The 24,946-nt window shown below is 35.9% G+C and overlaps 2 protein-coding genes and 1 pseudogene across 8 annotated transcripts in view; 2 read left to right on the plus strand and 1 right to left on the minus strand.

Moving 5' to 3' along the window:
- Positions 1-2,756, plus strand: part of LOC147824987 (uncharacterized) — a 59,242-nt gene extending 56,486 nt beyond the window's left edge. The window contains exons 2-3 of the mRNA XM_087188034.1: positions 2,061-2,154; positions 2,591-2,756. The gene's annotated coding sequence lies outside the window, so the exon portion shown is untranslated. The remainder of the gene's footprint in view (positions 1-2,060; positions 2,155-2,590) is intronic.
- Positions 1-24,946, minus strand: part of Cfap206 (cilia and flagella associated protein 206) — a 135,160-nt gene that overhangs the window by 47,309 nt on the left and 62,905 nt on the right. For all 7 annotated transcript variants that reach the window (XM_021240776.2, XM_004860237.3, XM_021240774.2 and 4 more), the window contains exons 10-12: positions 7,677-7,796; positions 2,552-2,750; positions 178-318 (exon numbers count right to left, since the gene is read on the minus strand). In XM_021240776.2, the coding sequence (XP_021096435.1) occupies positions 178-318; positions 2,552-2,750; positions 7,677-7,796 (460 nt within the window). The remainder of the gene's footprint in view (positions 1-177; positions 319-2,551; positions 2,751-7,676; positions 7,797-24,946) is intronic.
- On the plus strand, positions 13,706-14,448 carry LOC101702477 (V-type proton ATPase subunit F pseudogene; annotated as a pseudogene).

Genomic DNA, 24,946 nt, shown 5'->3' on the forward strand with positions numbered 1-24,946 from the left:
CCCGATTGTACTTTGAGCACTTCCAGGACAAAGACACTGGTTCACCTCTGTAGTTCCTTTCCAGGTTCACCACCTGATTCCATAAAGTTTTAAACAGTGAGCAAGTGAATGAAAATGACACTCCATGTAAAAGAAAAAATTGGGGAAGTGGGAGCAATACTGTTTCCAATAATATACCTGGAAGGAGAAGTCCATCTGTTGTAGCAAATGTGTAACCACAAAATCCCCGATATTGAATTAACAATTTATCAAAATTTTCTGTTGTTTCTGGGAAAAGCCATTCAAGTTTTTTGAAATCCGACAAATGGACTTTATATTCTAAAATAAAACAGGAAAAACTTTCATTCAGTGAGACGATTAACTTTCCTAAATAAATTAGCAGTAGCTCATTAGAAACATTAACTTTTCATTGCTTTGTACTTTTCCTGACAAAGACTTGATACAAAACTAGATCTATGAGAAGGGCTATTCATGCAAGGAAGTACAGATAACCTTGAGACTGTCCAAGGTAAACATGACTTGCTGGAGCAAACTTGGAGGTAGATCATTGCTCCAGAAAGAAGAGCACAGAGGAGAGGCCACTTCAGAACATGGTTTTCTCCTGAGGGAAAAACTGACCGAGGCACTTCTGAAAGATTAAGTGTTGATCCCTGCTGTTATGTGACCATGGCAGATATAGGCTAATTTCTTTCAATATAATGGAGCTCTTAATAATATATAGAAGGTCAAATACTTTGAATTGGATGTTTATATACTAAGATATTGTGTCTCAAAACAGTAGAAAATGTTCTAAGCAGGAAGAGCAAAGGAAATGTCTCTTACTAACTTGATATTAAAAACAAGGTATACAAGGTAAAACAAGGTATATGAGGATTTAGCTCAGTGGTGCCGCTACCTGCCTCCAAAGTGCAAGGTCCTGAGTTTGATCCCCAGTACCAAAAAAAAAGAAAAAGGTATACAATTTCCATTCCTGATACTTTTGAAAGTTCTTCCTTAAGTCAGTTGGTTTACTTCCAATGATAAGCAAATTGAATAAATTTTTATACAAAAACATTTATAAAACGTTGTTCCCTAAAATTGTTAGCTTTTGCAATACTCCTCATACTTCTGTACCTGGTTCTAAGCCCAAACAGCAATATTCCAAATGATTTGGAGGCTACAAGTAACAGTGAATACATAACTTGGAGAAAAAAAAATCTGTTTTATTCCTGATATGCCCAAGTCCTCCAGCAGTGATGAGATGTGGGAGGTGTAAATTAAATTCCTTCAGAAGAACACAGGCTTTCCCAATTCACAGGAGAATAACTTGATAAAGGGTATTCTAGTGAATTAAGAGTTGACACATGGTGGGAAATGACACAAATAAATCTAAGAAGTTACAAGTAAACTATCTTGCCAACATGGTTTGGCTTTATAACTACCCTTGAACTTACTTTGACTTTTCAATTTCATTTCATATTTCCTACATGTGCTATTTTAATAAACTGAAATGAATAGTAAAAACTTCAACTTCTGAAAGGATGCTTTTGAGTCTCCGATTTAGTTTTCAATTTTTGTAATTTCTAATAGTTTAGAAAAGGCAATCACTAGCAGGGTGTGGTAGCGCATGCCTGTAATCCCAGCACTCGAGTGGCTGAGACAGAAGAATTGTCTTGAGTTTGAGGCCAGCCTGGGCTGCATAATTAATTCAAGGCCAGCCTGAACTACAAAGTGAGACCCTGTCTCAAAAAACAAAACAAACAAAGACAATCACTGTTTCAGTTTTATCAAATACAATTTGAAAACAAATTCATAAATCATATAATTTGATTTTCTGGAAAAAACATTCATTTTAGGTAATAATTCAAGTTCCACAGTCTATTTTGGCAATGCTCATGAATTTTAAATTGTCTTTCAGATGGAAAAGACCAAAACCAAAAGGTATAAAGTTTATTGATAAAAATAGCATTTCTTAAAAAAAAAAGTAATGCATCTCTTGAAGGGCATAAAATAGCTCTATTAATTTGACAGGGATAAAACTGATTGGTTTATAAATTCTTTTTTTTTTATTTTGGTACCAGGATCAAACTTGGAACCTTGCGCCTATGAGGCAGGTGGCGGAACCACTGAGCTAAATCCTTGGCCCAGTTTATAAATTCTTGACTTGAATCTGAGGTAGGTATTTAACAAATAACATTATAAAGAATTAGAGCTCTATTTTTAACAAATATAGCGAGGATTAATCTTCTTTTCTACTACATATCAATAATAAAATCACTAATCCTATAAGAGAAACACACACACACACACACACACACACACACACACACACACAGAAAATCACTGTTAACCAAAACATGAAGAATAGTATTAGGAATGGTTACTGCTGGATAGTAAGATACTTAGCTTATATATTTTTTGTTTTCCAAATTTTCTGTAGTGAACATTGATGCTTTATAATCTAGAATGATGTATAATACTTTATCATATAACATGAAAAATATAAAACAAAAGTTACTTTTCTAGAGATAATTTTTTTAAAGAGGAGGAAATAATGAATGAATTTCATTACCCATATGTTCTTTTATTCTACTCGCATCTGTTTTCACAGTCATGTCATCAAGAAGACCTTGCATTATTTTCTCAGGAAAGAGAACTTCATGAGCACCTAGGAATGGCTCAAGATGAGTGGTCAAATTACTGAGGATGCTAATCAAAACAGTTTCATCCTGAAAGCTGGTCCACAGATTGGCTAGTGCAATGAAGATGGGCTGGGGGGAGAAATAAAAATATTCAAAATATAACTGTGTGATAAAATTATAAACCATTGCACTCTTTAAAATAAATACAATTATAGCTGGGTGTGGTGGTACACACCTGTAATCCCAACACTTGGGAGACTGAGGCAGGAGGATCACCATGAGCTCAAGGCTAGCCTGGGCTACATAGCAAGACTGTGTCTCAAAAAACCAAAAACTAAATAAATACATACATACATACAATTGTCATTTGTAAAGAAATTAATTCCTCCTTAAGTCAAAAATCTTATGAACTAAAGGAGAAAGGGAAGTGGCAGGGGTAGGGGAAAGGAAAGAAGGGAAAAGAAAAAATAGGAGAAAAGAAAAAAATAGAAACAAAGTCTTTGTAAATAGAGAAGAGTGGAGGGGGTGAAGAGAGGGCAGGAGAATGGGGAAAAAATAAGAACCAAGATACATCATGCAAAGGTACAAGTTCCCAATGAGAAATGTAATTGTGTTGTATACCTAAAATGTACCAATAAATGCAATGGAAAAAAATCTTATGAAATTAGATGATAAATTCTCTATAAAAATCTGACTCATAAATTATGAGAAAATACATTTGTATTTTATTTCAAAGCTTTTTATTTTACTCAAATTATAATTTACATTAAAGACACCAAACACATTTTATCTCCTAAGAAAGACTGATGAACACTTCACCTGAAAAGACCAAGTATTAAAAAAAAAAAAGGCTAGAGAGAATGTGAGCCAGTCCCAGTACCCTGAAGGAAGCTCCCCTGCTCCTAGGGCAGAGAAGGTGAGCCGGTCCCAGCAACAGGAAAGAAGCTCCCTTACTGCCATTCCACACTCCTAGGGCAGAGAAGGTGAGCCTCGTGGATGCCAGAAGCACCTCCCCCGGCCTCACCCTGTGGGAATGAGAAGATACATAAACAAGCCTCAAAAACAGACTTCCAGACCACCTACAGCAACCCCAAAGGGAAACGAGATGGAACACTGATACTCAACCACCTGGACTCTCGGAACTGGCAACAAAAGAGGATCTGGGAAAAATGAAATCAGAAATAATTACTTAGATAACAGCAAAGATTTTGCTCATAGTGCAAGACATGATTAATAAATCTAGAGAGGACACAGATTTAAAAAATAGAGGATCTGAGGAACATGATGGAATCTCAACATAGGAAACAAATGGAATCCATAAAACAGATACAAACAGATTTCCAAGAGATTAAAAACTCCATGGAAAGTCTGCACAGCGGAATGAACCAATGTGAGGATGGAATTTCACATATAGAAGATAAGATTGCAATTAGTGACCAGGAAAAGAGAAATTGCTTTAAAACTGTAAGGGAACACGAGAAATCAATCCAGCGGCTACTAGACGATGCAAAGAAGAATAACATAAAACTGATTGGAGTCAATGAAGAAAGAGGAGAGAGTGCAGATGACATAAAAAAACTGTTCACAGAAGTGATGGCAGAAAACTTCCCAAGGAGGAGGAAAGAACTTGACATACAGATCAGTGAGGCATATAGGACTCCAGCAAGCCTTGATCAAAAAAATCTACACATAGGCATATACTAGTTAGGATTCCAGAAATCCAACAGAAGAACAAAATTCTACAAGCAGTGAGAGAAAAGAAACAAATCACATACAAAGGAAAGCCCTTCACAATCACAGCAGACTTCTCAGTCCAAACCCTCAAGGCAAGAAGAACTTGGAGTGATATATTTCAAGCCCTAAAGGAAAACAGCCTCCAACCCAGACTGATGTACCTTGCAAAACTATCTTTCAAAATTGATGGAGAAATAAGATACTTTCATGATAAAGAGCACCTCAGGAACTTCATGAATACCAAACCAGCACTCCAAAAAATTTTAGACAATATCCTAGGAAAAGACAATGAGGATCACAACCCCAGGAAACCCAGCAGAATGAATCCATTGGGCAAGACAAATTAAACTCAAAGGGGGAGAATTCAAACAAAAAGAAAAAGTCATGACAAGACTTTTAAAACTTTTAACTTCATCTCCCTAATGAGTGTATAATTCAATCTTGTTATTGTACTGATTGGTATTTTTCTGATTCTAGAGTTGCACACCTTTCCTTGTGCTATACTGGCTATTTATCATCTTCTTATGTCTACTTCTTAATTGGGTTGTCTATGAATGAGCTGTAAGAGTTCTTTATATATTGTGGTCATAGGTTATATGCATTGTAAATATGGTCTGTTTAAGGACTACTTTTCATTTTAATGATGTCATTTAAAGTTCTAAATTTTGATGGAATCTCATTTATCAATTTTTTTCTTTTATACATCATGTTTTTTGTATCCTAGGTAGTTCTTGCCTACCCTGAATTCATAAATATTTTCCCTTATAATTTCTTCTTAAAGTTTTATACTTTTAGGCTTTCTTATTTAGGTTCATAGATCCCTTCAAGTTATTTTCATGTATGGAAAAAAAGGGTTGAGGTTAATGTTTTATATACGGATACCAGGTGTTCTAGTGCCGTTTGCTGAAAACACTATCTCTTCCTTGGCTCTTGAATTGAGTTTATATTCTATAAAATGCTAATGTTAAATAATCTTTCAAAACTCAGTGGACCATATATGTGTGGTTCTATTTCTAGATTCTCTGTTTTATTCCAATGATCTGTATGTCTTTCCTTACACCAACACTGCCTTGATCACTGTAGCTTTAGAAGAAGTCTTAAAATTAGGTACTAAACGTCTTCCAACACTGTTTTTTTAATTTGTTTTTTTTTAACTTTTCTAGGCCCTTTGTACTCCTACATAACTTTTAAATTTCAATATTCAATTCTTCATTTTTTTTTTTTGGTACCAGGGATCGAACTCGGGTCCTTGCGCTTGCACAGCAGGCAGCGAAACCACTGAGCTAAATCCCTGGCCCCTCAATTCTTCATTTATAGCAAGTATAAACAGACCTGAATTTTTATATATACCTTGTGTTTTCTAATCCTGCTAAATTCAAATACAAGTTCTAGGGGCTCCTAGAGATTTTTTAGTATTTTCTCTGTAGATGATCATTTCATCTACACATAAAGATTTTGCTTCTGCTGTGCCAATCCTATCCTAGTTGTGTCATTTTATTGCCAGACTATTTTGGTGGGGACTAGGTTTCAAAGTTTAATGGACAGATAAAGAGTAAGCATATCTGCCCTTGTTCCCCACCTTAAGGAGAAAGCATTGTATCTTCTCCATTCATATAGGACATTCTCACTGGAAGTATGGAGTACATGTCTTTAATCTGTTAAGAACGTTTTGTTCTGCTTCAGGTCTCCTGATAGCTTTTACCATGAATGGCTGTAGAATTTAGTCCAATACTTTCTCTCCAACTAGTGACAGAATCATATGGCTTTTTCCTCTCCTCTGTTAAAATGATGACTTTTCAGGGTGGATCTTCCAATGCTGAACCAACACTGCCATCCCTATAACAAAACCACTTTCTACATATTTCCAGATCTGACTTCTAATAGTTTGTTTTGTTAAACAAATTTCTATGTTCATACATTTTTCTTCTATTATCTTTAACCAGTTTTAGGATTACCACAATGTTGATTTCCTAAAATGAGGAGAGAAGTGTTCCTTCTTTTTTCTGCTTTAAATGTTTGATATAATTTATCAGTTAAAATGTTTATGAGCCTGCTGTTGTCATATAGGTAGGTTTTCAAGCTAGGAATATACTTTCTTTAATAGGTGCTACTCAAATTTTATATTTCCTCCAGAGTTTGTTTCATTAATTTGTCTTCCAAGGTACTTCTTAGAAGTTGTCAAATTTATTTCAAAACAGATTTTTGTAATATGCTTTCTATATCCTTTTAAATTCTGTAAAATCTGTGGTAATGTCTCCTAGGTCTTGATATTTTAAGTTTAAAAATGTATAATCGATATTGTGTAATAGGAAATAAATGTCTAGAGGAACAGGGGAAATGGGAGAGGTAGGGGAAAGGAAAGAAGTGAAAAGAAAAAATATGAGAAAAGGAAAGAAATGGAAACAAAATCTTTGCAAATAGGGAAGGGTGGAGGGGGTGAAGGGAGGGCACGGGAAGGGGAAAAAAAGATAAGAACCAAGATACTCATGTAATGGTACAAGATCCCAATGATGCATGTAAATGTATTTTATACCTTAAATGTGCCAATAAACTTAATGAAGAGAAAAAAAAAGGCTAAATATGAATCATTGTAGTAGATTTTTCTGGACCAATAGTGATTCATGAGAACCTAGGAAGTATAGAGATACTTCTTAGGGCATGTCTTGTGAGTTGCAAGTTAAAGATTTTAGTTAAAGATTTAAAGATTTTAGATGTTTTTTTATTCACAATAAAGGTCACTGACTTATAGAACAAAGGAAAAAATTAACTGATTCTTGGTTTTTAAAGCCAAATATTGAAAATGAAATCATCAGTATCTCAAATGCTCTATTTAATACTTCTTGTACATTTTATGCCTGCTCGCTCAGGTAAGAGCTGCCAAGTTTGTCCACAGAAGATAATCAGAAAGTCAATGGAAGTCCATGCATGGCAAACAAATGATGATTGTATTATTTGTCCTTTGAGAAAGGTCACAGGTTACATCACCTCTGTGCTAGAGGAAATTTCTGACTATCAACTATGAACACATTTTCAGCACTGTGCTATGGATTATTTCTTTTGACAGCCAGTACTGGTATTTTGGTTCTCATAGTGTAGGCCTACATTTCCTTTACTTTCAATTGCTTATGAAAGAGAATGCTTTTGTTCAACATAAAGCAGATTATCACCTCAAAATAACCACAAAGAACAAGATCGACTTGCATAAAATTAATGTTATATTTTTAGTAATTAAGTATACTTATAGGGACTTCTAATCTACTTTTATAGGACTCCGAAGGATATTCACCTTTAACTAGGTCAAAGTTGATGACAAATACTCACAAAGACTTGTGATGTCGGGACAGCTGTCTTGGATCTTATGGTCATTTTCAATTGTTCCAGTTGGGCTGCTAACTGCTTCATCATCATTTCCACTTCTTGAGCACAAGAAATTACATCTGACTGTGAAGAAAACATAATCTGTGTTAATTTGTAATAATCTCACTATAAAAACCAGGTATGCTTTAAGCCCGGCTGCTCTCCACCTTCCTTTGAGGAAAACTCAAGGACAGGATGGACTCTGTCCTTTGTGGCATCCTCAACACCTAGACGAGTACTAGCATGTGAATAGTGCTCCAGAAATACTTGTGGGATCTATGAATCTTTTGCAATACAATAGATATAATTTCTCCCTTATTCTTTTAAACCTAGTCGCATTCCTGAGAAATGAATCCCCAGGCATTCACTTTGCATAGTTGTATGGCTGTTATTTTCCCATTCTTCAATGATAAAACTAATGAAGGGCTGGGGATTTAGCTCAGTGGCACCACACCTGCCTTGCAAGCACAAGGTCCTGAGTTCAATCCCCAGTACCAAAAAAAAAAAAAAAATGATAAAAGTAATGAAGAATTCATCTGAAAAGTATTTTGTGACCTTCTGAAAACTATTTTGATACCAAGATTTAATAAATTACAGAAAAACCTTAAAAATCACAGCATTAAAAGTAAAGCCAGTGTGGTAGTGCATGCCAATAACCATAGCACTCTGGGAGACTGAGGCAGGAGGACTGCAAATTTGAGCCAGCTTGGACAATGTATACAGACTCTCTTAGGGAGGAAAAAAGGCTGAGGAAAGTAGTTCAGTGTGAAAAAAAGGGATGGGGGGAGAAGAGAGGGAGGGAGAAGAAATGAAGGAAAGAGGGAGGAAAGGAAGTTGGGAGGAAGGACAGAAAGAGAAAGACCAAACGAAAAAGAAATGGAAATGAAGAAAAGCAGTATATTTCTGACACAATGATCAGAAAATAAGTTGCTAAATGCTGATTTGAAATAATTACAAATATTTCTTCTTACTATGTGCTAAGCACCATATAAAATATTTATAAGCACAAATTTAAAAACCCCAAAGAATAGAAGTAAATTGCCTAAGTATATCAGCTAACAAGGGGTAGAATCATAGTTCTATGCCTAAATCATTTGAGCCCAGAGCCCAGAGCTCAGCCCTTACCCAGCATAGCACATTGCCTAAAATGGGAGCAGAAATTGCAGTGGGGTGGATTTATTAGTAAAAAAATAAAATTTATTTGAAGAGAAAAAAGTGCATTTGAATTCTCAGGTATCTGTAACTTAATTATATTCTCTACCAGGTAATGCAGTGTGTGTGCATGTGGGGGAGGTACTGGCGATGAACCCAGCGCTTCACTCATGCTAAACAAGGGCTACATCTCCACCCCTTTTCATCTCCTAATTTCTTCTGTACTTTGGCTTTTGCTAAATTGCCCAGGCTGGCCTTGAACTTGCAATCCTGTGCCTCCGCTTCCCAAGTACTAGTGGGGATCAGAGGTGTGTGCCACCACACCTGACTACTAGATGATTTTGAAACAACAAAATGAATAAATTATAAATTATTCCAAAGGTAATGATTTTATGAGAAATAAAAATATTGCTGTAGTTCACCTAACAAAAACTTTTATTCATAAATAAAACATGCACTTGCTTTAATTTTACCAACATTGCTACTTAAGCATTTTTTTCTCTTGCTTCATTCTTCCATACAATAATGTCTATCCTAATAGGTCTCTCTTTTTAAAAAAATTAATTTTATTGGTACATTTTAGATATAAATAATTTTTTAGCAGATAAAAATTTTCCAAAATGTTATAGATGTAAATAATGAACACATTCATCATATGGAATTTGTACCTGTACATGATATGTCTTGATTCTTTTTTCCCCTTTCCCTCCCCTCTTCAAGCCCTCTTCTCCTCCTTATTTACAAAAGCTTTGTTTCCATTTTTTCTTCTCTTTTCTCTTTTTCCTTTCTCTTCCTTCCTTCCTTTCCCCCTCCCACTCCTTACTTCCCCTTCCCATTTGAACATTTTTTTCTTATTTCACAATATCTTCTAACAGACAGGTCTCTTATCTGTCTCACAGAACTTTTTTGAACCACACTTATTAATTTTCCTTTAGGAATAAAATATAAAAATGCAGTGTTTAAATACATTTTAGATTTGTGCAACATAACAAAAAATAGAAATATATCTTTCTAAGTTCCCCAAAGAAGTGGCATTTGATATATAACACTTGTTTCCAGGGTGTATTCAGAGTATGAAAGCAGACAATGTTTTTGGGTTTTTCCTGACCATGTTCTAGAACACTTATTCCATTTACAAATGACCAGAAATAACTTATTCACAAAGGTAGAGTTCTTTGTACTGTTAATCCTCTAGGGATAGTATCACTTAAAACTTTTTTTAATCATAGCACAGTCAATGTTTAGAGAAAGCATTTGATACCAGTATATCTATTTTTTCTCCCTTTTTGGAAGATAAAAATAGATAAAACTCTTTTTTTGTTGTTGTTGGTTTGTTTGTTTTGTCACTGTGTAGTCCAGGCTCACCTTGAACTCACTATGTAGCTTAGGCTTGGCTAGAACTCACAGCAATCCTCCTGTCTCAGCCTCTCAAGTGCAGGGATAACACGTATATGCCACCGTGCTCACTTAGATAAAACTTTGATGTCATAGGGCTAGGCAAAGACTTTCTGAACAAAATTCTGGTTACATAGTAAATAGTATCAAGAATCAACAAATGGGATTATATCAAATTAAAAAGCTTCTTTGGTGTGTTATTTTGTTGTTGTTATTTTTAAATTTTTGTGAGACAAGATCTTGCTATGTAGTTCAGCTTGGCCTTGAACTCACTATGTAGCTCAGACTGGCCTCAAACCCACAGCAATCCTCCTGCCTGAGCCTCCCAAGTGCTGGGATTACAGGTGTGTGCCACCACATCTGGCTTCTAGTTTCTGTTTTTAAAATTTTTCAAATTAAAAAAGCTTCTGTACAGCAAAAGAAACAACCAACAGAGTGGAGACAACCTACGGAAATGAAGAGAGAATCTAAATATTTGCCAATGATTTCTCAGTAGAGGAGTAGTATTTAGAATATATAAAGAATTCAAGGAAATTAGACTTCCCAAAATAAAAGACCCAATTTAAAAATGGGCAACTTTAATGAATAGATCCTTCTCAGAAGGACAGATGGCCAATAAATACATGAAGAAATGCTCAGCAATTCTGGCCAAATTAAAACACTATCAAGATTCTACCTTACCTCAGAAAGAATGGCTATCATCAAGAGATCAAATAATAACAAATACTAGGAAGTCAGTAGAGAAAGGAACCCTTCTTCTGTGCTGGTGGGAATGTAAACTAGTGGTTATCCACTATGAAACATCAGTACAGAAATTTCTCAAAAAAACCTAAAAATAGAAATTCCATTTGATCAAGCTAGTCTCTTTCTAGGTATTTTTCCAAAAGAGTTAAAGATATATTACAGTGATACATGCATACTCATGTTTATAGCAACACAATTTATAATAGCTTAATCTTGGAAGCAGCTTATATATCTTTCAACAGATGAAAGGATAAAGAAAATGTGGTATTTACACACAATCGAGTACTACTCTCCCATAAACTGGAGGCATTCATAGGTAATGAATGCATCTTGTCACAATAATATTAAGTGAAACATATCAGACCCATAAGTTTAAGTACTATATGTTTTTACTTACAAGAGAAACCTAAATTATAAATAAAGAGCAAAATAAAGGACAGATAATAGGAAGTAGGGAGAGCTTTTTCAAATGGAAAGAGGAACAAGAGATGGCGGGAGGGGGAGGGAGGGAAGAGAAAGAGAATCAAAAAGGAACTGAAAGAAAAAAAATAGCTAAATCTTGGAAGCAGCCTGTATGTCCACCAAAAGATGAATGGAAAAAGAAAATAGTATTTACTGAGAATGGAGTACTACTCTGCTATTAAGAAGGATAAACTTGAGCCATTTATAGGAAAAGGGATGCACCTTGAATCCATAATGTTAAGTGAAATAAAACAGACACACAAACTTAAATATTGTATGGTATCTCTTATATGAGAAACCAAAATATAAATAAAGAGCAAAATAAAAGATAGATAACAGGAAGTAGGAAGATCAATCTTTCTCAAATGGGAAGGGGATCAAGAGATGGAGGGGGAAAGAGGAGAGGAAGGGGATGAAAAAAGAATGAAGATGTGTTATGTACATGTACCAACTCCCCACAAGGCATGTAATCATCATGTATCAAAAACAGGTACTAATAAAAATAAAAACAAAAATCCTGAAAATGTATAAGTTCCTTCTGTGAACAATCTTTAACAAGTATAGTCCAACTCAAGGCAGCAGAGAGTAGAATGATGGTTTCTAAGGACACACAGGGGAAACAGGGAGCTGCTAATCAACGGGCACGACTGTTCAGTTATGTGTACTGAACAAGCTCTGAGCACTACAGTGAACACCAGTGTCTATGCTGAATAATACTGTATTATACTCTTAAAGTGTGTTAAGATGATAGATCTCATATTAAACGTACAACAAAAATAAAACAAAATGAAATAAGTACACATTACTTATTTTTTACTTGTATTACCAGGGAAAAATCAGGATGCTTTTTTGCTTCATCTGTAAACAGATCTTGCAAGCAGGGGGGGGTTTGGAGCCATGGGTCTACAAAAATCTTTTTTTTTTTTTTTTGTACCAAGGATCAAACACAGGTCCTTGCGCTTGCAAGGCAGGCGGCGGAACCACTGAGCTAAATCCCCAGCCCACAAAAATCTTGACTTACAGGTTTTCAGAACTATTGAGACAAGCAAAACTTTTCCCTGCACAGTAACAATCAGCAGTTTTTTCTCCTTGTTAGCCTCCTTGCCTGTAAATAGCCCCAGAGGATGGAATTCTGCTCTCTTATGTAAGACAGTCAACAAAATTGTGATCATGCCTCCCTTTTCCAGAATACATTAGTTTGTTCACTGAAGCAGATAAAGGCCTGATTAGAACAAAATAACATAATTCACTACCCAAGCTATACTGGATTTTTAAAATGTTTATATAACCTGCATGTAGCTTTGCTAAGAGAGAATCTTTTAGAGTCAAAATCATCCTTCAATTCTTTTATTAATTGATATTCAAATAATGTGAATATTACCTATAGATTTCAAGAAAGAAATCTCAACTAAATATAAACTGATATATTTAACAGCCTGGAGAGCATACTGATTAAACAAGTATCTATGCTGTAATCATCAACCTTAACTATGACTAAGCCAGATTGATGGAAAAGCTAAAAAAACAAAACAACAGAAATAAAGCCTCTGCAGAAAAGAATCAGAAAGTTAAGAAAACTCATCCTGGCCCTAAGAAAAGTCAGTATAAAGCAGCCATCAGGAGTGCTGAGACAAGAAAATTAACCTTATCAGTAACATGAGCAGCAAGGAGCATGCAATGAGATTCTGTCTGGAAAAACAGCATCTCTTCAGTTTGTTCCCTACCAAACTGGCTGCAGAGCTGTTCTGCTGAGGCACCAACAATGACGATGGTAATCATAAATATGTCACCATTTTCTTTAAAAAAAATTTTTAGTACATATTTGCCATACTACTCCCATTTTTCAGGGAATTTGTACCTGCACACAATATATTTTAATTCTTTTTTTCTCATTCCCCTTTCCTTTTTTTTAACCGTGCTTCCCCTCCCTATTTACAGAAGCTTTGTTTCGATTTTTCCTTCCATTCTTTGTTTATTTAATCCTTTTTCTCTTCCTTCTCTTCCCCTTTCCCCCTCATTTGTTCCCCTTCCCATTTGAACAAGTTCTTCCTACTTCCCAATATCTATCCTCCATATTGTTAATGCAATATTTAAATTTGTGTGTCTTATTTCACTTAAAATTGTAGTCTCAAGGTACATCCATTTACCTACAAATGACTCAAGTATATCCTTCTTTATGGAAGAGTAACACTCATTCCATTGTATATTAATACATTTTCCTTATCCATTCATCTGTTGATGGGTATTTGGGCTGTTTACAAGATTTACCTATTATAAATTGTGCTGCGGGAACTGTGCATGACTGAAGGGAGGGGCTGAGGTCGGTTTGGTGACACACTTCGGGGGCAGGGCTTTGGCGACTTCAGGTGTTGGAGTGAGCGCTGCGTGCTGCGGAGATGGTGGGGAGGGGGAAGCTAATCACAGTGATTGGAGATGAAGACACCGTCACTGGTTTTCTCCTGGGCGGCATAAGGGAGCTTAACAAGAATCACCACCCTAATTTCCTGGTGGTAGAGAAGAATACAACCATCAATGAGATCGAAGACACTTTCCGGCAATTTCTAAACCGGGATGACATGGGCATCCTCCTCATCAACCAGTTCATCGCAGAGATGGTTCCCCATGCCCTCTATGCCCACCAGCACTCCATTCCAGCTGTCCTGGAGATCCCATCCAAGGAGCACCGATACAACACTGCCAAGGATTCCATCCTGCGCAGGGCCAAGGGCATGTTCACTGCTGAAGACCTGCGCTAGGGGGCGCCCCTGGCCCGCCAGGCCTCCCGCAGGCTCGCTAGCCCCACCCTACCCCTCCGCTGAAGGCTGGGTGATGCTTCTAGGCCACTGGGGGCTCTGCTGTTAAAACCTAGGCTGGTTAGGGAACAGGAACCCTGACCATCTTCTCTCCTCTACCTCTTCCCTGTGCTGTTACAATGGCACTCTCGATGTTAAATTAAAGTAATATTTTGGGTTCTCTCCAAGAAAAAAACAAATTGTGCTGCTATAAATGTGGGCATGTATGTATCATAGTGCTATGATGCTTTTAATTCTTTTGGGATAATGAGCAGAAAGGAAATAGCTGGGTCAAATGTAACCTCTAGTTTTAGTTTTTTGAGGAATCTCCATACTGATTTCCGTACAGGTTGTACCAGTTTATGCTCCCACCTATAAAGAAGAAGTGTTCCTTTTTCCCCCCAGTTTCACCAGCATTTGTTATTGGTTGAATTCCCCCCCTCCCCCGGTACTGGGGATCGAACTCTGGACCTTGAGCTTGCAATGTAGGTGCAGTGCCACTGAGCTACATCCCTGGCCCTGGTTGACATCTTGATGATAGCCATTCTTTCTGGGGTGAGATGGACTCCAAATGTTGTTTCAATTTGCATTTTTCCAATGACCACCGAGGCTGAGCATTTTTTTATATATATTTATTTGATGTCTGTGCTTTTTCATCTGATAAGTGTCTACTCATTTCAGATACCCATTTTTGGACTGGGTCTTTGAGTTTGGGGTGTCTGACTTGTTATTTAAATATACTAGATATTAGTCCTTTGAGGACTACTTGGTAAAATTTTTTCCCACTCTGTGGAGTATATCTTCACTCTGTTGGTAGTTTCTTTTGCTGTGAAAAACCTTTTTAATATGATGAGACCCCAGTTGTTGATTGTTTGTAATATTTCCTGTGCAACTGGGATTTTGTTCATAAGTCTTTGCCTACACCTATGTCTTCAAGAGTTTTACCTAATCTATCCTCCAGAAGATTAAGTGTTTCTAATTTTAAAGTTAGACCTTTGATTCATTTCAATTTTAGTTTAGTTTATGGTGAGAGATATGGGTCTAGGTTCAATCTTTGGCATGTGGAAAGCCAGTTTTTCCAGCACCATTTATTTAACAGTGAAGGTATTTGGCCTCTTTGTCAAAGATAAGGTAGCTGAGTGTACTTGGAGTTGTTTCTGCATCACTTATTCTATTCCCTTGATCATTGGGTCTGTTTTTTGTTCTGTTTTTTTGCCAGTACCATGCTCTTTCATTGTAGCATTGTAGTATAATTTCAAATAGGGGATTGTGATGTCCCCTGTGTTCCCCTTGTTGCTATGCATTGCTTTTGCTGTTCTGGTCTCTTCTGGTTCAATATGAATTTTAGGATTGTCTTCTCTAGTCCTGTGAGGTATGTTATTGGTATTTTGATTGAAATTGCTTTAAATCTGTATAACAGTTGTGGAAGTATGGCCATTTTCACTATATTCGTTCTGCCTATCCAAGAACAAGGGACATCTTCCCATTTTTTGATATCCTCTTTGATCACCTTTTTCAGAGTACTGTACTTTTCAATGTAAAGGTGTTTCCTTTCCTTCATTAGATTAATTCCTAAGTATTTCATTTTTCTTGATGCTATTGTAATTTCTATCTTAATAAGTTTGTTATTTGTGTGCAGAAATGCTAAGAATTTTTGAGTGTTGACTTTGTATCCTGCTATGCTATTGAATTTGTTCATTAATTTTAGGAGTCTTTTGATGGAGTTTTTGGTGTCTTCAATGTAGAGTATCATCTAATGATAATTTAACTTCTTCTTTTCCTATTCATATTTTTTAATTTCTTGCTCTTGTCTAATTGCTCTGACTAATGTTTCCAGGACTACAATGAATAGGAATGGTGATAATGGGTATCTTTGTCTTGTTCCTGATTTTAGAGTAAAAGATTTCTTTTGCTGTTCATTTAGAATGATGTTGGCTGTTGGTTTGTGATAGACAGCTTTCATTAGATTGAGAAAAAGGCTTTTATTCCAATTTTGAGTAGAGTTTTATCATGAATGGCTGTTGCACTTTGTCAGATGCTTTTTCTGCATCTATTGAGATGATCATGTGTATTTTGTCCTTGGTTCTGTTAATGTGGTGTATTTCATTTATTCATTTGCATATGTTGGACCATCCTTGTATCCTTGGGATGAGTCCTACTTGGTCATGGTGTATAATCTTTTTGATGACTTGCTATATTCTGTTTGCCAGTATCTTATTGAGAATTTTTACATCTATTTTCATTAAAGAGATGGGCCTGTAGCTCTCTTTTTTGGCTGGATCCTTCGCTGGTTTTTGTGTCAGGGTAATGCTTGCTTCCAGGAATTAATTTGGGAGTCTTGCTACCTTTTCATTTCACTCAAAGAATTTGAGGAGTAGTAGCATTAGATCTTTACTAAAGTTCTTGTAGAATTCAGCAGTGAATTGGTCAGGTCATGGCCTTTTCTTTGTTGGTACTTTTTAACTACTTCTTCAATTTAATTAATTGATATTAGATTAGTTAGAAGTTTTATATCTTCTTGATTCAACTTTGGATATTCACATTATCTAGGAATCTGTCAATTTCTTCTGAGTTTTCCATCTTATTTGAGTACAGGTTCTCAAAGTAGATACTTATGATCTGGATTTCTGCAGGATCCATTGTGATTTCACCCTTTTCATTCCTGGTTGCATGGATGGAGAGTTTTCCCCCACCTTTTGATAAGGTTTGCTAAGGGTTTTGTGTGTTTTATTTAATCTTTCAAAGAACCAACTCTCAGAGCAGGTCCCAGCACCCGGAAGGAAGATCCCCCACCACCATCCCATGCTCCTAGGGCAGAGAAGCTGACCCGGTCCCAGCACCCAGAAGGAACCTCCCTCAGCACTATCCCAAGCTCCTAGGGCAGAGAAGCTGAGCCACACGGGCGCCAGAAGCACCCACCCTCCCCACACCCGTGGAAATGAGAAGACAGGTAAACAAGCCTCAAAAACAGACTTCCAGATCACCTACAGCAACCTCAAAGGGAAACAAGATGGAACAATCTGATTCTCAACCACCTGGACTCTCGGAACTGGCAACAAAAGAGGATCTGGGAAAAACAAAATCAGAAATAATTACTCAGATAACAGCAAATATGTTGCTCATGGTGCAAGACATGATTAATAAATCTAGAGAGGACACAGATTAAAAAAAAAGAGGATCTGAGAAACAGGATGGAATCCCAACATAGGAAACAAATGGAATCCATAAAACAGATACAAACAGATTTCCAGGAGATTAAAAGCTCCATGGAAAGTCTGCACAGCAGAATGAACCAATGTGAGGATAGAATTTCACATATAGAAGATAAGATTGCAATTAGTGATGAGGAAAAGAAAAACTGCTTTAAAATTGTAAGGGAACATGAGAAATCAACCCAGCAGCTGCTAGACGATGCAAAGAAAAATAACATAAGACTGATTGGAGTCAATGAAGAAAGAGGAGAGAGTGCAGATGACATTAAAAAAACTGTTCACAGAAGTGATGGCAGAAAACTTCCCAAGGAAGGGAAAAGAACTTGACATACAGATCAGTGAGGCATATAGGACTCCAGCTAGCCTTGATCAAAAAAAATCGACACATAGGCATATAATAGTTAGGATTCCAGAAATCCAACAGAAGAACAAAATTCTACAAGCAGTGAGAGAAAAGAAACAAATCACATACAAAAGAAAGCCCATCAGAATCTCAGCAGACTTCTCAATGCAAACCCTCAAGGCAAGAAGAGCTTGGAGTGATATATTTCAAGCCCTAAAGGAAAACAGCCTCTAACCCAGACTGATGTACCTTGCAAAACTCTTTCAAAACTGATGGAGAAATAAGATACTTTCATGACAAAGAGCACCTCAGGAACTTCATGAATACCAAACCAGCACTCCAAAAAATTTTAGACAATACCCTAGGAAAAGACAATGAGGATCACAACCCCAGGAAACCCAGCAGAATGAATCCATTGGGCAAGACAAATTAAACTCAAAGGGGGAGAATTCAACAAAAAGAAAAAGTCATGACAAGGCTTTTAAAACTTTTAACTTCATCTTCTTAATGAGTGTATAATTCCATCTTGTTATTGTACTGATTGATATTTTTCTGATTCTAGAGTTGCACACCTTTCCTTGTGCTGTACTGGCTATTTATCATCTTCTTATGTCTACTTTTTAATTGGGTTGTCTATTAATGAGCTATAAGAGTTCTTTATATATTGTGGTCATAGGTTATATGCATTGTAAATATGGTCTGTTTAAGGACTACTTTTCATTTTAATGATGTCATTTAAAGTTCTAAATTTTGATGGAATTTCATTTATCTTTTTTTTTCTTTTATACATCATGTTTTTTGTATCCTAGGTATTTCTTGCCTACCGTAAATTCATAAATATTTTCCCTTATAATTTCTTCTTAAAGTTTTATACTTTTAGGCTTTCTTATTTAGGTTCATAGATCACTTCAAGTTATTTTCATGTATGGAAATAAAGGGTTGAGGTTAATTTTTTATATACGGATACCAGGTGTTCTAGTGCCATTTGCTGAAAACACTATCTCTTCCTCGACTCTTGAATTGAGTTTATATTCTATAAGATGCTAATGTTAAATAATCTTTCAAAACTCAGTGGACCATATATGTGTGGTTCTATTTCTAGATTCTCTGTTTTATTCAAATGAACTATATATCTTTCCTTATACCAACACTGCCTTGATTACTGTAGCTTTAGAAGAAGTCTTAAAATTAGGTACTAAATGTCTTCCAACACTGTTTTGGTTTTTGTTTTTAACTTTTCTAGGTCCTTTGTACTCCTACATAACTTTTAAATTTCAATATCCAATTCTTCATTTATAGCAAGTATACACAGACCTGAATTTTTATATATACCTTGTGTTTTCTAATCCTGCTAAATTCAAGTACAAGTTCTAAGGGCTCCTAGAGATTTCTTAGTATTTTCTCTGTAGATGATCATTTCATCTACACATAAAGATTTTGCTTCTGCTGTGCCAATCCTATCCTAGTTGTGTCATTTTATTGCCAGACTATTTTGGTGGGGACTAGGTTTCAAAGTTTAATGGACAGATAAAGAGTAAGCATATCTTCCCTTGTTCCCCACCTTAAGGAGAAAGCATTGTATCTTCTCCATTCATATAAGGCATTCTCACTGGAAGTATGGAGTACATGTCTTTAATCTGTTGAGAAGGTTCTGTTCTGCTTCTGGCCTCCTGATAGCTTTTACCATGAACAGCTATAGAATTTAGTCTAATACTGTCTCTCCAACTAGTGACGGAATCATATGGCTTTTTCCTTTCCTCTGTTAAAAGATGACTTTTGGGGGTGGATCTTCCAATGCTGAACCAACACTGCCATCCCTATAACAAAACCACTTTCTACATACTGCCAGATCTGACTTCTAAGAGGTTTTTTTTGTTAAACAAATTTCTATCTATGTTCATACCTTTTTCTTCTATTATCTTTATCCAGTTTTAGGATTAGCACAATGCTGAGGTCCTAAAATGAGGGGAGAAGTGTTCCTTCTTTTTTCTTCTTTAAATGTTTGATATAATTTATCAGTTAAAATGTATATGAGCCTGCTGTTGTCATATAGGTAGGTTCTCAAGCTAGGAATATACTTTCTTTAATAGATGCTACTCAAATTTTATATTTCCTCCAGAGTTAGTTTCATTTGTCTTCCAAGGTACTTCTTAGAAGTTGTCAAATTTATTTCAAAACAGATTTTTGTACTATGCTTTCTATATCCTTTAAAATTCTGTAAAATCTGTGGTAATGTCTCCTAGATCTTGATATTGTAATTTTAAAAATGTATAATTGATATTGTGTAACAAGAAGAAAAGGTCTAAAGAAGCGGGGGAAGTGGGAGGGGTAGGGGAAAGGAAGAAAAGGGAAAAGAAAAAATATGAGAAAAGGAAAAAATGGAAGCAAAGTCTTTGCAAATAGGGAAGGGTGGAGGAGGTGAAGGGAGGGCAGGGGAAGGGGAAAAAGTAAGAACCAAGATGCTCGTGTAATGGTACAAGATTCCAATGATTAATGTAATTGTATTTTACACCGAAAATGTACCAATAAACTTAATAGGAAAAAAAATAAAATAAAATGGAGGTTAAAAAAAAAAAAGAAAAGAACCAACTCTCCAAAGCACTGATATTTTGTATTGTTTTCTTAGTCTCAATTTCATTAATTTTAGTTCTGATCTTTATAATTTCCTTACTTTGTACAAGCTTTGAGCTTAACTGCTCTTCTTTTTCTAGAGACTTGACATTCCACATTATTTTATTTATTTGAGCTCATTCTGTTTCTCTTATGTGGGAATTCATCACTATAAATTTCCCTCATAGGACTGCTTTCATTGGGTCCCATAAGTTCTGGCATGTTGTATTGGCATTATCATTTAATTATAGAAACTGTCAAATTTCAACTTCAATTTCATCTGTGACTCATTGGTTGTTCAGGAAGGTATTAATTAATTTCCATCTGTGCATGCAGTTTTTGTGTTTTCTTTGGCTACTGATTTCCAATTTCATTGAACTATGAGCTGATAATATGCATGGGATAATTTCAATTCCTTTGCATTTACTTCAGCATGTTCTATGAGTTAGTATGTGGTCTATTTCAGGGAAAGCTTCATGTGCTGCTGCAAAGAATGTGTATTCTGTTTTCATTGGGTGGAACACTCTATAAATATATACTAAATCCATTTGTTCAAAGGTTCATTTAAGCTCTGATTTTTTTAATGTTTTTTTGTTGATCTGTCTATTTGTGACAGTAGGGCATTGAGGTTCCCAGTTATAATTGCATTAGTGTTTATCAGACTTTTCATATCCATCAGTATTTGTTTCATATAGTCGAGTGTGCCAGTATTTGATGCATATATTTATGATTGTTATCTCTTCCTCTTGGATTTTTCCCCTAATAAGTATGTAGTGACCTTCTTTGTCTCTTGTGACCAGTCTTGGCTTGAAATTGACTTTGACTGCAAATAGAATAGCTACCTTTGGTTTTTCCCAAGTTCCTGTTGCATGATGTATTGTTTTCCATCCTTTGGCTTTCAGTCTCTAAATTTGACTTAAATATGTTTCTTGTATGCAGCACATCGTTGGATTTCATTTCTTTTTTTTTTTTTGCTTAAATTCTTTTATTGGTACATTTTAGATATACAATATGTTTACATTTATCATTGAGTATTTGTACCTGTACATGATGTATCTTGGTTCTTCTTTTTTCCTTTTTCCTGGTTCTCCCTTCTCCACCTCCACCCTTCCCTATTTACAAAGACTTTGTTTCCATTTTTTCCTTTTCTCATAAGTTTTCCTTTCCCTTCTTTCCTTTCCCCTTCCCCTCCCACCACTCCTACCCCTTTGAACTTTTTCTTCCTATTTCAAATTATCAATTATTCATTTTAATGACTGTAATCCTTATTTACACTTCCAGTTTCTCACACTAGAGAAACTATTTGGTATTTACACATGTGTGTCCTATTTATTTCACTTAAGAGGATGGCCTCAATATACATCCATTTAGCTATAAATATCTCTAGTTTCTCATTCTTTATAGCTGAGTAGTACTCCATTTTATTAAAAAACCGCATCTTCTTTATCCAGTTTCCAGTTGATGGGCACTTGGGCTGTTTCCAAGTTTTAGCTATTACAAACTGTGCTGCTATGAACATGGGTGCACTTATATCGCTGTGGTATGATTCTTTTAATTCTTTGGGAAGATACCCAGCAGGGGGATAGCTGGGTCAAATGGGACCTCTAGTCTTAGTTCTTTGAGGTATCTCCATACTGATTTCCACAGTGGTTGCATTAGTCTTCACTCCCACCAATAATGCAGAAGGGTTCCTTTCTCTCCACACGCCCGCCAGCATTTGTTATTGGTTGGTTTCTTTATAGCAGCCATTCTTTCTGGGGTGAGGTGGAATCTCAGTGTTGTTTTCCTTTGCATCTCTCGAATGATCAGCGATGTTGAACATTTTTTCATGTTTATTTGCTGCTTTTACTTCATGGTCTGAGAAATGTCTGTTCATTTCAGATGCCCATTTTTGCATTGGGTCTTTAAATATGGGGGGTCTGATTTTTTAAGTTCTTTATATATTCTAGATAGTAGTCCTTTGTCTCAGGCACAGCTGCTAAAAATTTTTCCCACATTGTAGGTTGTCTCTTAGCTCTGTCGTTGGTTTCTCTTGCAGTGCAGAAGCTTTTTAATAAGATGAGATCCCAGTTGTTGATTCTTTGTGCTAGTTCCCGTGCTACTGAGGTTTTGTTCATAAAGTCTTTTCCTATGCCAGTGACTGCAAGAGTTCTACCTAACTTATCTTCCAGAAAGTTTAGTGTTTCTGTCTTAATATTTAGATGTTTAATCCACTTTGATCTTAGTTTAGTGCATGGCGATAGGTATAGGTCTAGTTTTAATCTTTGGCAGGTTGAAATCCAGTTTTTCCAACACCATTTATTAAATAGACTATCTTTCCTCCAGTGAGGGTGGTTGTCTCCTTAGTCAAAGATGAGGTGGCTGAGTACGTCTGGAGTTGTTTCTGCATCTTCTAATCTATTCCACTGATCCTCGAGTCTGTTTCTTTGCCAGTACCATGCTGTTTTTATCACAGTGGCTTTCTAGTATATTTTCAAGTTGGAGGTTGTGAGAACCCCTGCCATGTCTCTGTTGCCTGGAATTGTTTTTGCTATTCTAGGTCTCTTCTGGTTCCAAATGAACTTTTGGATTATTTTCTCTAGTTCTGTGAAGTATATTGTTGGAATTTCAATTGGCATTGCATTAAATCTATATAGCAGTTTGGAAGTATGGCCATTTTCACTATATTTATTCTTCCTATCCAGGAACAAGGGATGTCTTTCCATTTTCTTATATCCTCTTCAATCTCTTTTTTCAGAGTGCTGTAGTTTTCAGTGTAGAGGTCTTTTGCTTCCTTTGTTAGATTGATTCCTAGATATTTCATTTTTTTGGATGCTATTGTAAAAGGAATTGTTTCTCTAATTTCTCCCTCAGTCTGTTATTTGTGTATAAGAAAGCTATTGTTTTTGGGTGTTGACCTTGTATCCAGCTACTCTACTGAATCTGTCAATTAAGTCTAGAAGTCTTTTGGCAGAGGTTTTTGGGTCTTCTACGTAAAGTATCATAGCATCAGCAAATAATGACAGTTTAACATCTTCCTTTGCTACCTTTATTCCTTTTATTTCTTTCTTTTTTCTAATTGCTATGGCAACATATATTGAACAGGAGTGGTGATAGTGGGCATCCTTGTCTTGGTCCTGATTTTAGCGTGAACATTTTCAGTTTTTGACCATTTAGTGTCATGTTGGCTGTTGGTTTTTCATAGATAGCCTTAATCAGGTTGAGATAAAAACCTATTCCAATTTTCTGTAGGGTTTTTTCATAAATGCATGTTGAATTTTGCCTAATACTTTTTCTGCATCTATTGAGATGATCATATGGTTTTTGTCCTTGTTTCTGTTAATGTAGTGTATTACATTTGATTTATGTACGTTGAACCATCCTTGCATCCCTGGGATAAATCCAACTTGGTCAGGGTGTGTGATCTTCTTCATGACCTTCTGTATTCTACTTGCCAGTATCTTGTTGAGGATTTTTGCATCTATGTTCATTAGGGAGATTGGCCTGTAGTTCTCTTTTTGGGTTGGGTCTTTCCCTGGTTTTGGAATCAAAGTAACACTTGCTTCCAGGAATGAATTGGGAAGTATTGCTTCCCTTTCAATTTCCTTGATGAGTTTAAACAGTAATGATGATAGTTCTTTAAATGTCTTGTAGAATTCAGCAGTGAAGCCATCAGGACCTGGGCTTTTCTTTGTTGGTAAATTTTTTATTATATTTTCTATTTCACTCATTGTAATTGGGTTGTTTAGAATTTCTGTGTCTTCTTCATTTAACTTTGGCAATTCATATGTATCTAGGAATCTGTCCATTTCTTCTGTGTTTTCTATTTTATTAGAGTACAGGTTCTCAAAGTAGGTAGTGATGATGCTCTGGATTTTTGCTGGATCTGTTGTGACTTCAACTTTTTCGTTCTTAGTTGCATGGACTTGAGTCTTTTCTTTCCTTTTTTTGATAAGGTTGGCTGAAGGTTTATCAATTTTATTTATTCTTCCAAATAATGAACTCTTCGATTCATTGATTTTTTTGCATCATTCTCTTAGTCTCCCTTGCATTGATTTCTGCTCTGATCTTTATAATTTCCCCTCTTGTAGGAGCTTTGGGTTTGTTATGCTCCTTTTTGTAGAAGCTAGAGGTTCAGCATTAGGTTATTTGAGCTCTCTGTCTATTCCTAATATGGGAATTCACTGCTATGAATTTCCCTCATAGAACTGCTTTCATTGTGTCCCATAGAGTCCTGTATGTTGCACTGACATTATCATTTACTTGTAGAAACTGTCTAATTTCTTCTTTAATTTCCTCTGTGACCCACTGATTGTTCAGGAGAGTGTTATTCAATTTCCATGTGTTTGTGGGGGGTTTGCTGTTTTTAATGCTATTGATCTCCAATTTTATTGCACTATGGTCTGATAATATACAGGGGGTAACTTCAATTCTTTTACATTTACTTAGACATGTCCTATGAGCTAGTAGGTGATCTATTTTGGGGAATGACCCATGTGCAGCCGAAAAGAAAGTGTACTCTGATTTTGTGGGGTGGAACACTGT

The sequence above is a fragment of the Heterocephalus glaber genome, unplaced genomic scaffold (genome assembly GCF_053883595.1).
Source record: "Heterocephalus glaber isolate CG9 unplaced genomic scaffold, H.glaber_assembly_v1.0 deba00001523, whole genome shotgun sequence".
In the NCBI taxonomy this organism is placed as follows: domain Eukaryota; kingdom Metazoa; phylum Chordata; class Mammalia; order Rodentia; family Bathyergidae; genus Heterocephalus; species Heterocephalus glaber.